A 13,854-nucleotide genomic window follows, 5' to 3' on the forward strand; every position below is an offset into this window, starting at 1 on the left:
GTAGTAGCATCAGAACCAGAGACTTGAAGAGAATCAACAAACTGATCCAGAAAGCTGCTTCTGTGCTTGGAGTAACTCTGGAGCCGCTGGAGCTGATTGTCCAAAGAAGAATGCTGCACAAGCTGATGAAGATGATGGAGGATTCTTCACACCCTCTCCACAACACAGTGATGAAACAACAAAGTGTGTTCAGTGAGAGGCTTCTTCAGGTCCAATGTAAGACTGAAAGATACAGAAGATCATTCCTGGCAGCAGCTATCAGCCTCCGGAACAAGACCTCCTCTAGTTATTATTATTATATACTACAATATTGAATTTCCCTTTGGGATTAATAAAGTATTTTCCATTTTCCTTTCATTTAATTTCAGAAGTTATAATTTTACCATTAAAAACTCAGCCAGAAAGATGCAAAGAAGACAGAGAGGTCTGAGCATGCTCAGTAAGCCGAGCTGAAATCTTCTATGAGTGGGGCCTCATTCTGCTGCGTTTCCATGACGACCGGCGCCGCTCCAGGCGTAGAAACACCTAGAGAACAAAAAGTGAAGAGGCTGAGCCAGGTTACTATGGAAACATTCCTGCCAAGGTGAAAGCAGAACGCCATGACTTGCAAATTTCTCAATGACGCCAGGATGGAAGCCCCTCCGGACCCTCAACAGTCTGACCTGTTTAAATAAAGATTGTTGAAAAAGCTCAGTACACGTGGAGTCTGACACGTTCACACATGCTGCCAACAGCACAACTGTTTAATATGTAATAAACAAGAATTTCATTTTACGAAGGAAAAGCAGAATCTCCACGCGGCTGCAGCCACTTTATTTAATAATGTCTGACATAAACATCATATCTACATGTTCTCAACATGGATCCTGTAGAAGTGGCGTCACGGCTGGCTCGGCCTTTCCAGGCTTTGATTCATTAAACAGATGTATGTTTTCATAACTTTATCATAACTGCAGCCGTATGGCGCTGCTGCAGGGACTGTTTACACAATGGCAGCATTTTGCTTCAAAGTTAAAACTGTAAACATAGAATAGACAACATAACAGGGTTTAAAGGGACAGTGAACACAACTCCTGTTATCTATATGCGACAGCCCCCCCCGCTGGGGGACACATCACACCAGTTATTACATGTCAGCTCAGGTCCAGAGTCCTCTTTACCAGCTGGTCTCGTGTCATTTTGTTTTTATTCTCGGTGATGTAGCGTATGAACACAGGCGTGTTATTCTCCACATGGAGACGTTTCCCGTGATGGTGAAAGTTTTTTCTCATTCCTTGGCGAGGCCGTCAGAGGCCTGGCTTCAGACGCAGTCTACCGGCTCCTGGACAGAAAATGAAGCTTTTGTCCTTCAGTTTTTGGGACGTTTGTTCTAAAATGAGTCACTTTCAGAGTTATAATATTAGATCATCCATATAAACCTGAAAGAAGACCTGAAATGCTGGATTTGGGGTCAGAACATGGTGTCTGGGTCAGAGCAGGGTAACATCACAGATTATGAACTATCTCCGTCCACTGGCAGGTGTTCCTGTCAGCACTGGGACACATGGAGAAAGACTGGAATGGAAAGGTTTTACTGGGATGGAAATAAAAACTATTTACAGAAGTAGCAAGGAGATTTTCTACTGGACGGAAATGTTGACCTAAAACCCAAACTACTGGAGTTTATTATTTCTGCCTGTCTGTTGTTGTTTCCATCTGTGACTTCATATCCTGACATTTCCTAGAAGAGCTGCTGGATGTTTACATCACATGGAACATGTTTACACACACACACACGTAAACAATGTGTTTTTCTGTTTATGTATCCTGAAGGTGACGTCACGATGCTTGGCCAGAGGTAAAGTCACGTGATCAGGTGGTTATTTTCTGTCTGTCCGGGGTGGGGGGGGTTCTCCGAGTATAAAGCCGGCTCCCCCTTTCCCCCCCAGCATACAGACATGGACCTCCAGAAGGACCCCCCGGTCCGGCCGCTCGGCGCCATGGAGAACCTGGAGAAGCAGCTGAGCTGCCCCATCTGCCTGGACATGTTCTCCAGGCCGGTGGTCATCCTGCCCTGCCAGCACAACCTCTGCCGGAGCTGCGCCAGCGACCTGTTCGAGTCCCAGAACCCCTACCACTTCTCCGGGGGCTCCTTCCGCTGCCCCACGTGCCGCTTCGAGGTGCTGCTGGACCGCCACGGGGTCTACGGGCTGCAGAGGAACCTGCTGGTGGAGAACATCATCGACATCTACAAGCAGCAGCAGGAGGCCCGCTGCGTGGAGCCTCCCTCCAAAGACAAGGACGACAAGGAGCCGCGCTGCAAGGAGCACGAGGACGCGCGCATCAACATCTACTGCGTGAGCTGCCAGACGCCCACGTGCTCCATGTGTAAGGTGTTTGGTCAGCACCAGGACTGCGAGGTGGCGCCGCTGCTCCTGGTCTACCAGAGCCGCAGGAGCGAGCTGCGCGCCGCCGTGGAGCTGCTGGCCGCGGGGAGCGGGCGCGTGCAAGCCGCCGCGCGGCAGCTGGAGGACACGCGCCGGCGGGTGGAGGAGAGCGGCAATCAGCACCGCACGCGGCTGGCGGAAAGCTTCGACCTGCTGTTCGCGTTGCTGGAGGCGCGGAAAGCCGCGCTGCTGGAGCGCATCAGCGGCGAGGAGCGCGGCAAGGTGGCGGCGCTGCGCGAGCTGGCGGACCAGTACCGCGCGCAGCTGCAGGTGTGCGCGCAGCTGCAGGAGAAGCTGCGGCAGAGCGTGGAGCGTTGCGGCACCGCGGAGCTCCTGCTCGCCGCCACGCAGCTGCTGCGCGAGGCGCAGCACGCCGCGCGCGACGCGCACCTGGAGCGGCCCGCGCCGCGCTTCCACAGCATGGAGCATCTGCGTGTGGACACGCGGGAGGTGGAGGCGCTGCTCGCGCGCTTGGACTTCACCCGGGAGGTGGAGTAAAAGCAGGAGCCGCGCAGGGGACGCGCGCTGCGTGACTGGAACTTTTTTCTACTTTTGTAAAGTTGTGACGTGTTGCTGAATAAAGTTTGGTCTGACGTGTCTGTTTTTAGCAGCAGTCATGTGTCCGAGGGTCCGTGAAGGCATCACGGCCTTGTTTAGGCTGCGGGTTATTCCTGAGCAGGGCTCCAGTTCCCAGCAAGGCATGCTGGGAATGCCAGGTCTGGCTGAGGATGAAGAGGAGGTGATGAAGAGGCCTTCTAGAGCTGCATGCACGCGCACACACGCACAGATAAACTTCATCACCTCCTGCTGCTTCTTGGCCGTCCTGATGACGTCACACAGTCAGACTGAGGTCACATGACTCAGAGGTGAGGTTTGTCACGTGATTCCGCTGTGCGCGCGCGCTCACACTGCATGTGTTTGTGTGTCCACATTTGTCCAGACGTGCACGAGACCGCGAGGCGCGTGTTGGAGGCGCGATGCTAAAAATACCAGCAGTGATGAAGAGGAGCAGCTGCTTGGTGCAGGTATTGGTGCCGGACCAGCATGAGTCCAGGTCCTGGTGCTGGACCAGTATGGGTCCAGGTCATGGTGTTGGACCAGTATGGGTCCAGGTCATGGTGTTGGACCAGTATGGGTCCAGGTCCTGGTGTTGGACCAGTATGGGCCCAGGTCATGGTGCTGGACCAGCATGAGTCCAGGTCTTGGTGTTGGACCAGTATGGGTCCAGGTCATGGTGCTGGACCAGTATGGGTCCTGGTGCTGGACCAGTATGGGTCCAGGTCCTGGTGTTGGACCAGTATGGGTCCTGGTGCTGGACCAGTATGGGTCCAGGTTCTGGTGTTGGACCAGTATGGGTCCAGGTCATGGTGTTGGACCAGCATGAGTCCAGGTCATGGTGCTGGACCAGCATGAGTCCAGGTCCTGGTACTGGACCAGTATGGGTCCAGGTCCTGGTGTTGGACCAGTATGGGTCCAGGTCATGGTGCTGGACCAGTATGAGTCCAGGTCCTGGTGTTGGACCAGTATGGGTCCAGGTCATGGTGCTGGACCAGCATGAGTCCAGGCCCTGGTGCTGGACCAGTATGGGTCCAGGTCCTGGTGCTGGACCAGCATGGGTCCAGGTCCTGGTGCTGGACCCATACTGGTCCAGGTCTTGGTGTTGGACCAGTATGGGTCCAGGTCTTGGTGTTGGACCAGTATGGGTCCAGGTCATGGTGTTGGACCAGTATGGGTCCAGGTCATGCTGCTGGACCAGCATGAGTCCAGGTCCTGGTGCTGGACCAGTATGGGTCCAGGTCCTGGTGTTGGACCAGTATGGGTCCAGGTCATGGTGCTGGACCAGCATGAGTCCAGGTCCTGGTGTTGGACCAGTATGGGTCCAGGTCATGGTGCTGGACCAGCATGAGTCCAGGTCCTGGTGCTGGACCAGCATGAGTCCAGGTCCTGGTGCTGGACCCATACTGGTCCAGGTCCTGGTGCTGGACCAGCATGGGTCCAGGTCATGGTGCTGGACCAGTATGGGTCCAGGTCTCGGTGTTGGCCCAGTATGAGTCCAGGTCATGGTGCCGGACCAGCATGGGTCCAGGTCCTGGTGCTGGACCCATACTGGTCCAGGTCTTGGTGTTGGACCAGTATGGGTCCAGGTCATGGTGTTGGACCAGTATGGGTCCAGGTCATGGTGCTGGACCAGCATCAGTCCAGGTCATGGTGCTGGACCAGCATGAGTCCAGGTCCTGGTGCTGGACCAGTATGGGTCCAGGTCCTGGTGTTGGACCAGTATGGGTCCAGGTCATGGTGCTGGACCAGCATGAGTCCAGGTCCTGGTGCTGGACCAGCATGGGTCCAGGTCCTGGTGCTGGACCAGTATGGGTCCAGGTCCTGGTGCTGGACCAGTATGGGTCCAGGTCTTGGTGTTGGCCCAGTATGAGTCCAGGTCATGGTGCCGGACCAGTATGGGTCCAGGTCATGGTGTTGGACCAGTATGGGTCCAGGTCTTGGTGTTGGACCAGTATGAGTCCAGGTCATGGTGCCGGACCAGTATGGGTCCAGGTCCTGGTGCTGGACCAGCATGGGTCCAGGTCCTGGTGCTGGACCCATACTGGTCCAGGTCCTGGTGTTGGACCAGTATGGGTCCAGGTCATGGTGTTGGACCAGTATGGGTCCAGGTCATGGTGTTGGACCAGTATGGGTCCAGGTCATGGTGCTGGACCAGCATGAGTCCAGGTCATGGTGCTGGACCAGCATGAGTCCAGGTCCTGGTGCTGGACCAGTATGGGTCCAGGTCCTGGTGTTGGACCAGTATGGGTCCAGGTCATGGTGCTGGACCAGCATGAGTCCAGGTCCTGGTGTTGGACCAGTATGGGTCCAGGTCATGGTGCTGGACCAGCATGAGTCCAGGTCCTGGTGCTGGACCCATACTGGTCCAGGTCTTGGTGCTGGACCAGTATGGGTCCAGGTCCTGGTGCTGGACCAGCATGGGTCCAGGTCATGGTGCTGGACCAGTTTGGGTCCAGGTCTCGGTGTTGGCCCAGTATGAGTCCAGGTCATGGTGCCGGACCAGCATGGGTCCAGGTCCTGGTGCTGGACCCATACTGGTCCAGGTCTTGGTGTTGGACCAGTATGGGTCCAGGTCATGGTGTTGGACCAGTATGGGTCCAGGTCATGGTGCTGGACCAGCATCAGTCCAGGTCATGGTGCTGGACCAGCATGAGTCCAGGTCCTGGTGCTGGACCAGTATGGGTCCAGGTCCTGGTGTTGGACCAGTATGGGTCCAGGTCATGGTGCTGGACCAGCATGAGTCCAGGTCCTGGTGCTGGACCAGTATGGGTCCAGGTCCTGGTGCTGGACCAGTATGGGTCCAGGTCTTGGTGTTGGCCCAGTATGAGTCCAGGTCATGGTGCCGGACCAGTATGGGTCCAGGTCATGGTGTTGGACCAGTATGGGTCCAGGTCTTGGTGTTGGACCAGTATGAGTCCAGGTCATGGTGCCGGACCAGTATGGGTCCAGGTCCTGGTGCTGGACCAGCATGGGTCCAGGTCCTGGTGCTGGACCCATACTGGTCCAGGTCCTGGTGTTGGACCAGTATGGGTCCAGGTCATGGTGTTGGACCAGTATGGGTCCAGGTCATGGTGTTGGACCAGTATGGGTCCAGGTCATGGTGCTGGACCAGCATGAGTCCAGGTCTTGGTACTGGACCAGCATGAGTCCAGGTCCTGGTGCTGGACCAGTATGGGTCCAGGTCCTGGTGTTGGACCAGTATGGGTCCAGGTCATGGTGCTGGACCAGCATGAGTCCAGGTCCTGGTGTTGGACCAGTATGGGTCCAGGTCATGGTGCTGGACCAGCATGAGTCCAGGTCTTGGTGTTGGACCAGTATGAGTCCAGGTCATGGTGCCGGACCAGTATGGGTCCAGGTCATGGTGTTGGACCAGTATGGGTCCAGGTCTTGGTGCAGGACCAGTATGAGTCCAGGTCATGGTGCCGGACCAGTATGGGTCCAGGTCTTGGTGTTGGACCAGTATTGGTCCAGGTCATGGTGCCGGACCAGTATGGGTCCAGGTCTTGGTGTTGGACCAGTATGGGTCCAGGTCATGGTGTTGGACCAGTATGGGTCCAGGTCTTGGTGTTGGACCAGTATGAGTCCAGGTCATGGTGCCGGACCAGTATGGGTCCAGGTCTTGGTGTTGGACCAGTATGGGTCCAGGTCATGGTGTTGGACCAGTATGGGTCCAGGTCTTGGTGTTGGACCAGTATGAGTCCAGGTCATGGTGCCGGACCAGCATGGGTCCAGGTCCTGGTGCTGGACCCATACTGGTCCAGGTCTTGGTGTTGGACCAGTATGGGTCCAGGTCATGGTGTTGGACCAGTATGGGTCCAGGTCATGGTGCTGGACCAGCATCAGTCCAGGTCATGGTGCTGGACCAGCATGAGTCCAGGTCCTGGTGCTGGACCAGTATGGGTCCAGGTCCTGGTGTTGGACCAGTATGGGTCCAGGTCATGGTGCTGGACCAGCATGAGTCCAGGTCCTGGTGCTGGACCAGCATGGGTCCAGGTCCTGGTGCTGGACCAGTATGGGTCCAGGTCCTGGTGCTGGACCAGTATGGGTCCAGGTCTTGGTGTTGGCCCAGTATGAGTCCAGGTCATGGTGCCGGACCAGTATGGGTCCAGGTCATGGTGTTGGACCAGTATGGGTCCAGGTCTTGGTGTTGGACCAGTATGAGTCCAGGTCATGGTGCCGGACCAGTATGGGTCCAGGTCCTGGTGCTGGACCAGCATGGGTCCAGGTCCTGGTGCTGGACCCATACTTGTCCAGGTCCTGGTGTTGGACCAGTATGGGTCCAGGTCATGGTGTTGGACCAGTATGGGTCCAGGTCATGGTGCTGGACCAGCATGAGTCCAGGTCATGGTGCTGGACCAGCATGAGTCCAGGTCCTGGTGCTGGACCAGTATGGGTCCAGGTCCTGGTGTTGGACCAGTATGGGTCCAGGTCATGGTGCTGGACCAGCATGAGTCCAGGTCCTGGTGTTGGACCAGTATGGGTCCAGGTCATGGTGCTGGACCAGCATGAGTCCAGGTCTTGGTGTTGGACCAGTATGAGTCCAGGTCATGGTGCCGGACCAGTATGGGTCCAGGTCATGGTGTTGGACCAGTATGGGTCCAGGTCTTGGTGCAGGACCAGTATGAGTCCAGGTCATGGTGCCGGACCAGTATGGGTCCAGGTCTTGGTGTTGGACCAGTATGAGTCCAGGTCATGGTGCCGGACCAGTATGGGTCCAGGTCTTGGTGTTGGACCAGTATGGGTCCAGGTCATGGTGTTGGACCAGTATGGGTCCAGGTCTTGGTGTTGGACCAGTATGAGTCCAGGTCATGGTGCCGGACCAGTATGGGTCCAGGTCTTGGTGTTGGACCAGTATGGGTCCAGGTCATGGTGTTGGACCAGTATGGGTCCAGGTCTTGGTGTTGGACCAGTATGAGTCCAGGTCATGGTGCCGGACCAGTATGGGTCCAGGTCATGGTGTTGGACCAGTATGGGTCCAGGTCTTGGTGTTGGACCAGTATGGGTCCAGGTCATGGTGCCGGACCAGTATGGGTCCAGGTCTTGGTGTTGGACCAGTATGGGTCCAGGTCATGGTGTTGGACCAGTATTGGTCCAGGTCTTGGTGTTGGACCAGTATGGGTCCAGGTCCTGGTGTTGGACCAGTATGGGTCCAGGTCTTGGTGTTGGACAAGTATGAGTCCAGGTCATGGTGTTGGACCAGTATGGGTCCAGGTCCTGGTGTTGGACCAGTATGGGTCCAGGTCCTGGTGTTGGACCAGTATGAGTCCAGGTCATGGTGTTGGACCAGTATGGGTCCAGGTCTTGGTGTTGGACCAGTATGGGTCCAGGTCTTGGTGTTTGACCAGTATGGGTCCAGGTCTTGGTGCAGGACTAGCAGACCGGTTGTGTAAGCTCCCTGCTGAGTGTTCCTGCTGCCTGCAGCAGGCGTGTGCGCGTCATGTGATCAGCTGATGGTCTCGGTGTTTGTGGGACGTCTCTCCAACCAGTATCTCAGAGGCAGCCAGAGGACGAAGACCAGGGGTGAGTTTTCCTCTTTAATCCTATTTATCGATCAGGGTCAAATTTGATGTAATTCCAGCTGAAAGGAGCCTCTGTGCGGAGATTTGTCTCGATGCGAGTTATGATGGATCTGTTCGCTCCACCGGTTCCACCAGTCATGTGAAGTCGCTCAGCGAGGACGGCCAGCAGGTTTTATCTAGAACGACGGACATGTCGGGATCCGAAGTGAACATCTCTGATTGTATCTGAGATGTTGATCATTAACAGGGTGGTGACCAATCATGGATCCTGGTCCTGATCCTGTTCCTGGATCCAGATCCTGGATCCTGATCATGCTCATGATCCTTATCCTGAACCAGATCCTGGATCCTGATCCTGATCCTGATCCTGGAACCAGATCCAGATCCTGATCCTGATCCAGATCCTGGATCCTGATCCAGATCCTGATCCTGGATCCAGATCCTGGATCAAGATCCTGGATCCTGATCCTGATCCAGATCCTGATCCTGGATCAAGATCCTGGATCCTGATCCTGATCCAGATCCTGATCCTGGATCAAGATCCTGGATCCTGATCATGATTCTTATCCTGATCCTGGATCCTGATCCTGGATCCAGATCCTGGATTCTGATCCTGGATCCTGATCCTGGATCAAGATCCTGGATCCTGACCTTGGATCCTGGATCCTGATCATGATCCTTATCCTGATCCAGATCCTGGATCCTGATCCTGGATCAAGATCCTGGATCCTGATCCTTTTCCTGATCCTGGATCCAGATCCTGGATCAAGATCCTGGATCCTGATCCTGATCCTGATCCTGATCCTGGATCCTGGATCCTGATCATGATCCTTATCCTGATCCAGATCCTGGATCCTGATCCTGGATCAAGATCCTGGATCCTGATTATGATCCTTATCCTGATCCTGGATCCTGATCCTTTTCCTGATCCTGATCCTTATCCTGATCCTGGATCCAGATCCTGGATTCTGATCCTGATCCTGATCCTGGATCAAGATCCTGATCCTGATCCTTATCCTGATCCTTATCCTGATCCTTATCCTGATCCTGGATCCAGATCCTGGATTCTGATCCTGATCCTGATCCTGGATCCTGGATCCTGATCCTTTTCCTGATCCTGGATCCAGATCCTGGATTCTGATCCTGATCCTGATCCTGGATTCTGATCCTGATCCAGATCCTGGATTCTGATCCTGATCCTGATCCTGGATCCTGATCCTGATCCTGACCCAGAAACGACCCAGAAAACATGAAAAACTCATTTTCAGGTACAAACTTCCAGTTTGGCAAACTGGGAAATCCAGCGAAGGAAAGATAAAAAGTGAAAATCTGGAATTTTTAACATTATAGGAGCAAAAATAATTTATAATTCTGGAAAACTCTGACTGTTTCTTGGGAAACGATATTAAATGACATCATATAAAAAGCTAAAATATCCGTTAGAAATGTTTATTTATATTTGACAGTAGATCGTTACTTTAAGGAAGAGGTTGTTCTTTTAATTAATAATAGTTAAAATATAAAATTAAGAATTTAACTGGTGTAAGATTTGAAAAGATTATTCAAAATATTCATGTACATATTTCCCAAATATGGTCTTATTTAATGTAAAAAGTTATCTTATTTTTAAGAAAATATGGTTTGATTTTATTAAAAAAACATTTAGGTAATGATTCAAAGCTATTAACATTTTCTATCAAAAGGATTTCAACACTTTTCTTCACACATATATTTTATGAAAAGTTCTGCAGATATTTTATATATTTTCTTAAAATACTAACGAAACAATATTCATTGACCCTGAAAGGAAATGTATTGATTTATATAATTTATTTACATATCTTTAAATATTTATTGTCTGTATTTCAATAAGGAGGGATAAAAATAAACACCCTGTAGAAAATATTTGTAAATCGTCACGATGAAATGAGAAAACTGAACTAAACTGAAGGCCAACAACAGAACCCTGCGGCTCCCCAAGCGGCAACGTTTCAGGTTTAATAGGTCATGTTTACCTTCATGACAACTGTTTCATCATTAGGGGTGTGTCCTTTTGATTGACGGGTACCCGACATCCCGCTGCAAGAAGGCAGAGTGTTGCACGACAGCGGTCTTTAGTGTGACTTAGCTTTAGCCCGCTCACCATTAACTGGTTAGCTCCTGTTAGCTCTGGGTTAGCTCGATTAGCTCTTAGCTACAGGCAGGTCAGAGTTTACTAGATGTCAATCATCCACCCCCACCTCACAGCCCCCCCCCCCCCCCCCCCCCCCCTCTCAGCTCCACCTCTTTTTGTTTTGTATGGGAACGACGACACGTGATGCTGCCAGGATGGTGATGGTGGGAACCACCCAATGAGCTTTACTTCAGCTGTTCAGAAACCTCCGAGTGACGTCACGTTGGCTCCATCCATCTCTTCTATGCTCCACTGTTTGATCAGTTATTGATTGGTTTGTTTCAGGATGATGGAGCGTAAACTGGATCTGTCCCGTTTGACCGACGAAGAGGCCAAACATGTGTGGGAGGTGATCCAACGAGACTTCAACCTCCGAAAGAAAGAAGAGGAGAGACTGAGGTTCATCTGTTTCTTTATTCTTAGTCCCATCAAAAAGTTTGGATTAATTATGAGAAGAAAAGTTAGAAGATGTTTAAACCAGTGCATGTGTCATTCAGTCAGCTGGAAACTGTGTGTGTGTACGCGGGATGTGTGTGTGCTGTGTCATCTGTCACCGTTGTGACTCGGAGCGTGTGAATCGATGCGCTGATGTTAGGCTGGCAGGAATGCGGCGTGAAAGACGTTGTTGTTGCAGCTGATCACACCGCCGTCACATGGACTGACATCACAAAGACGCTCTCTGTTTCTGATGAGGACTCCAACTCCCATCAGCCCCTGGGGCAGCTGCAGAAAACAGTGAGAACCGTGACGGTCAGGGGGCATTCAGTGACCATCAGAAAGGAGCCGATCGGGGGAGCAGAGCTCAGCGTCTACTGTGATAATGTGATTTTCTGTGTGAAAATTTGATTTGACCCGAATAGCAGGACAAGTGGACTTCCTGTCTTCTGACTCGTCACATTAATCCGGATCTGTCAGGAGGTTGACAGCTGATAAACATCAGCCCAACAAGACCAGTAATTCCCATCAAAACATAGTAATGACATGATCTGGTGATAAAGTGGGTTAGGACAGCTGGTCCACATTCAGAACCGGCGATCCACATTTAGAACAGCTGATCCAGGTTCAGAACAGCTGGTCCACATTCAGAACAGCTGATCCACATTCAGAACAGCTGGTCCACATTCAGAACAGCTGGTCCACATTCAGAACAGCTGGTCCACATTCAGAACAGCTGGTCCACATTCAGAACAGCTGGTCCACATTCAGAACCGGCGATCCACATTTAGAACAGCTGATCCAGGTTCAGAACAGCTGATCCACATTCAGAACAGCTGGTCCACATTCAGAACAGCTGATCCACATTCAGAACAGCTGATCCAAGTTCAGAACAGCTGGTCCACATTCAGAACAGCTGATCCACATTCAGAACAGCTGATCCACATTCAGAACAGCTGATCCACATTCAGAACAGCTGATCCACATTCAGAACAGCTGGTCCACATTCAGAACAGCTGGTCCACATTCAGAACAGCTGGTCCACATTCAGAACAGCTGGTCCACATTCAGAACAGCTGATGCACATTCAGATAGCTGATCCACATTTAGAACAGCTGATCCACATTCAGAACAGCTGGTCCACATTCAGAACAGCTGATCCAGGTTCAGAACAGCTGGTCCACATTCAGAACAGTTGATCCAGGTTCAGAACAGCTGGTCCACATTCAGAACAGTTGATCCAGGTTCAGAACAGCTGGTCCACATTCAGAACAGCTGGTCCACATTCAGAAGAGCTGATCCACATTCAGAACAGCTGATCCACATTCAGAACCGGCTGATCCACATTCAGAACAGCTGATCCACATTCAGAACAGCTGATCCAGGTTCAGAACAGCTGGTCCACATTCAGAACAGCTGGTCCACATTCAGAACAGCTGATCCACATTCAGAACAGCTGATCCACATTTAGAACAGCTGATCCACATTCAGAACAGCTGATCCAGGTTCAGAACAGCTGATCCAGGTTCAGAACAGGAGATCCACATTCAGAACAGCTGGTCCACATTCAGAAAAGCTGATCCAGGTTCAGAACAGCTGATCCACATTCAGAACAGCTGATCCACATTCAGAACAGCTGATCCACATTCAGATCAGCTGATCCAGGTTCAGAACAGCTGATCCACATTCAGAACAGCTGATCCAGGTTCAGAACAGCTAATCCACATTCAGAACAGTTGATCCAGGTTCAGAACAGCTGGTCCACATTCAGAACAGCTGGTCCACATTCAGAACAGCTGATCCAGGTTCAGAACAGCTGGTCCACATTCAGAACAGCTGATCCAGTTTCAGAACAGCTGATCCACATTCAGAACAGCTGGTCCACATTCAGAACAGCTGGTCCACATTCAGAACAGCTGATCCAGGTTCAGAACAGCTGGTCCACATTCAGAACAGCTGATCCACATTCAGAACAGCTGATCCACATTCAGAACAACTGATCCAGGTTCAGAACAGCTGATCCACATTCAAAACAGCTGGTCCACATTCAGAACAGGAGATCCACATTCAGAACAGTTGATCCAGGTTCAGAACAGCTGGTCCACATTCAGAACAGCTGGTCCACATTCAGAACAGGAGATCCACATTCAGAACAGTTGATCCACATTTAGAACAGCTGATCCACATTCAGAACAGCTGGTCCACATTCAGAACAGCTGGTCCACATTTAGAACAGCTGGTCCACATTCAGAACAGCTGATCCAGGTTCAGAACAGCTGGTCCACATTCAGAACAGCTGATCCAGGTTCAGAAAAGCTGGTCCACATTCAGAACAGCTGATCCAGGTTCAGAACAGCTGGTCCACATTCAGAACAGTTGATCCAGGTTCAGAACAGCTGGTCCACATTCAGAACAGCTGATCCAGGTTCAGAACAGCTGGTCCACATTCAGAACAGCTGGTCCACATTCAGAACAGCTGATCCACATTCAGAACAGCTGGTCCACATTTAGAACAGTTGATCCAGGTTCAGAACAGCTGGTCCACATTCAGAACAGCTGATCAGGGTTCAGAACAGCTGATCCACATTCAGAACAGCTGGTCCACATTCAGAACAGCTGATCCAGGTTCAGAAAAGCTGGTCCACATTCAGAACAGCTGATCCAGGTTCAGAACAGCTGGTCCACATTCAGAACAGCTGATCCACATTCAGAACAGCTGGTCCACATTCAGAACAGCTGATCC

General features: G+C 51.9%; 2 protein-coding genes across 2 annotated transcripts in view; both read left to right on the forward strand.

Moving 5' to 3' along the window:
* Positions 1 to 1,937: 1,937 nt before the first annotated feature.
* On the forward strand, positions 1,938 to 2,991 carry LOC306773785 (E3 ubiquitin-protein ligase TRIM63-like; the record flags this gene model as incomplete). The annotated part of the gene is made up of 1 exon (XM_079263687.1): positions 1,938 to 2,991. One exon carries the CDS (start codon positions 1,938 to 1,940, stop codon positions 2,922 to 2,924), a length of 987 nt encoding a protein of 328 aa, XP_079119813.1. The 3' UTR covers positions 2,925 to 2,991.
* Positions 2,992 to 10,965: 7,974 nt separating this feature from the next.
* mlpha (melanophilin a) overlaps positions 10,966 to 13,854 on the forward strand; it is a gene marked incomplete at its 5' end in the record, with an annotated part of 28,211 nt that continues 25,322 nt past the window's right edge. Inside the window, one exon of the mRNA XM_079263770.1 lies at positions 10,966 to 11,075. Within this exon, the coding sequence (XP_079119896.1) occupies positions 10,966 to 11,075 (110 nt within the window). The remainder of the gene's footprint in view (positions 11,076 to 13,854) is intronic.

The sequence above is a fragment of the Telmatherina bonti genome (genome assembly GCF_933228915.1).
Source record: "Telmatherina bonti genome assembly, chromosome: 24".
Classification (NCBI taxonomy): domain Eukaryota; kingdom Metazoa; phylum Chordata; class Actinopteri; order Atheriniformes; family Telmatherinidae; genus Telmatherina; species Telmatherina bonti.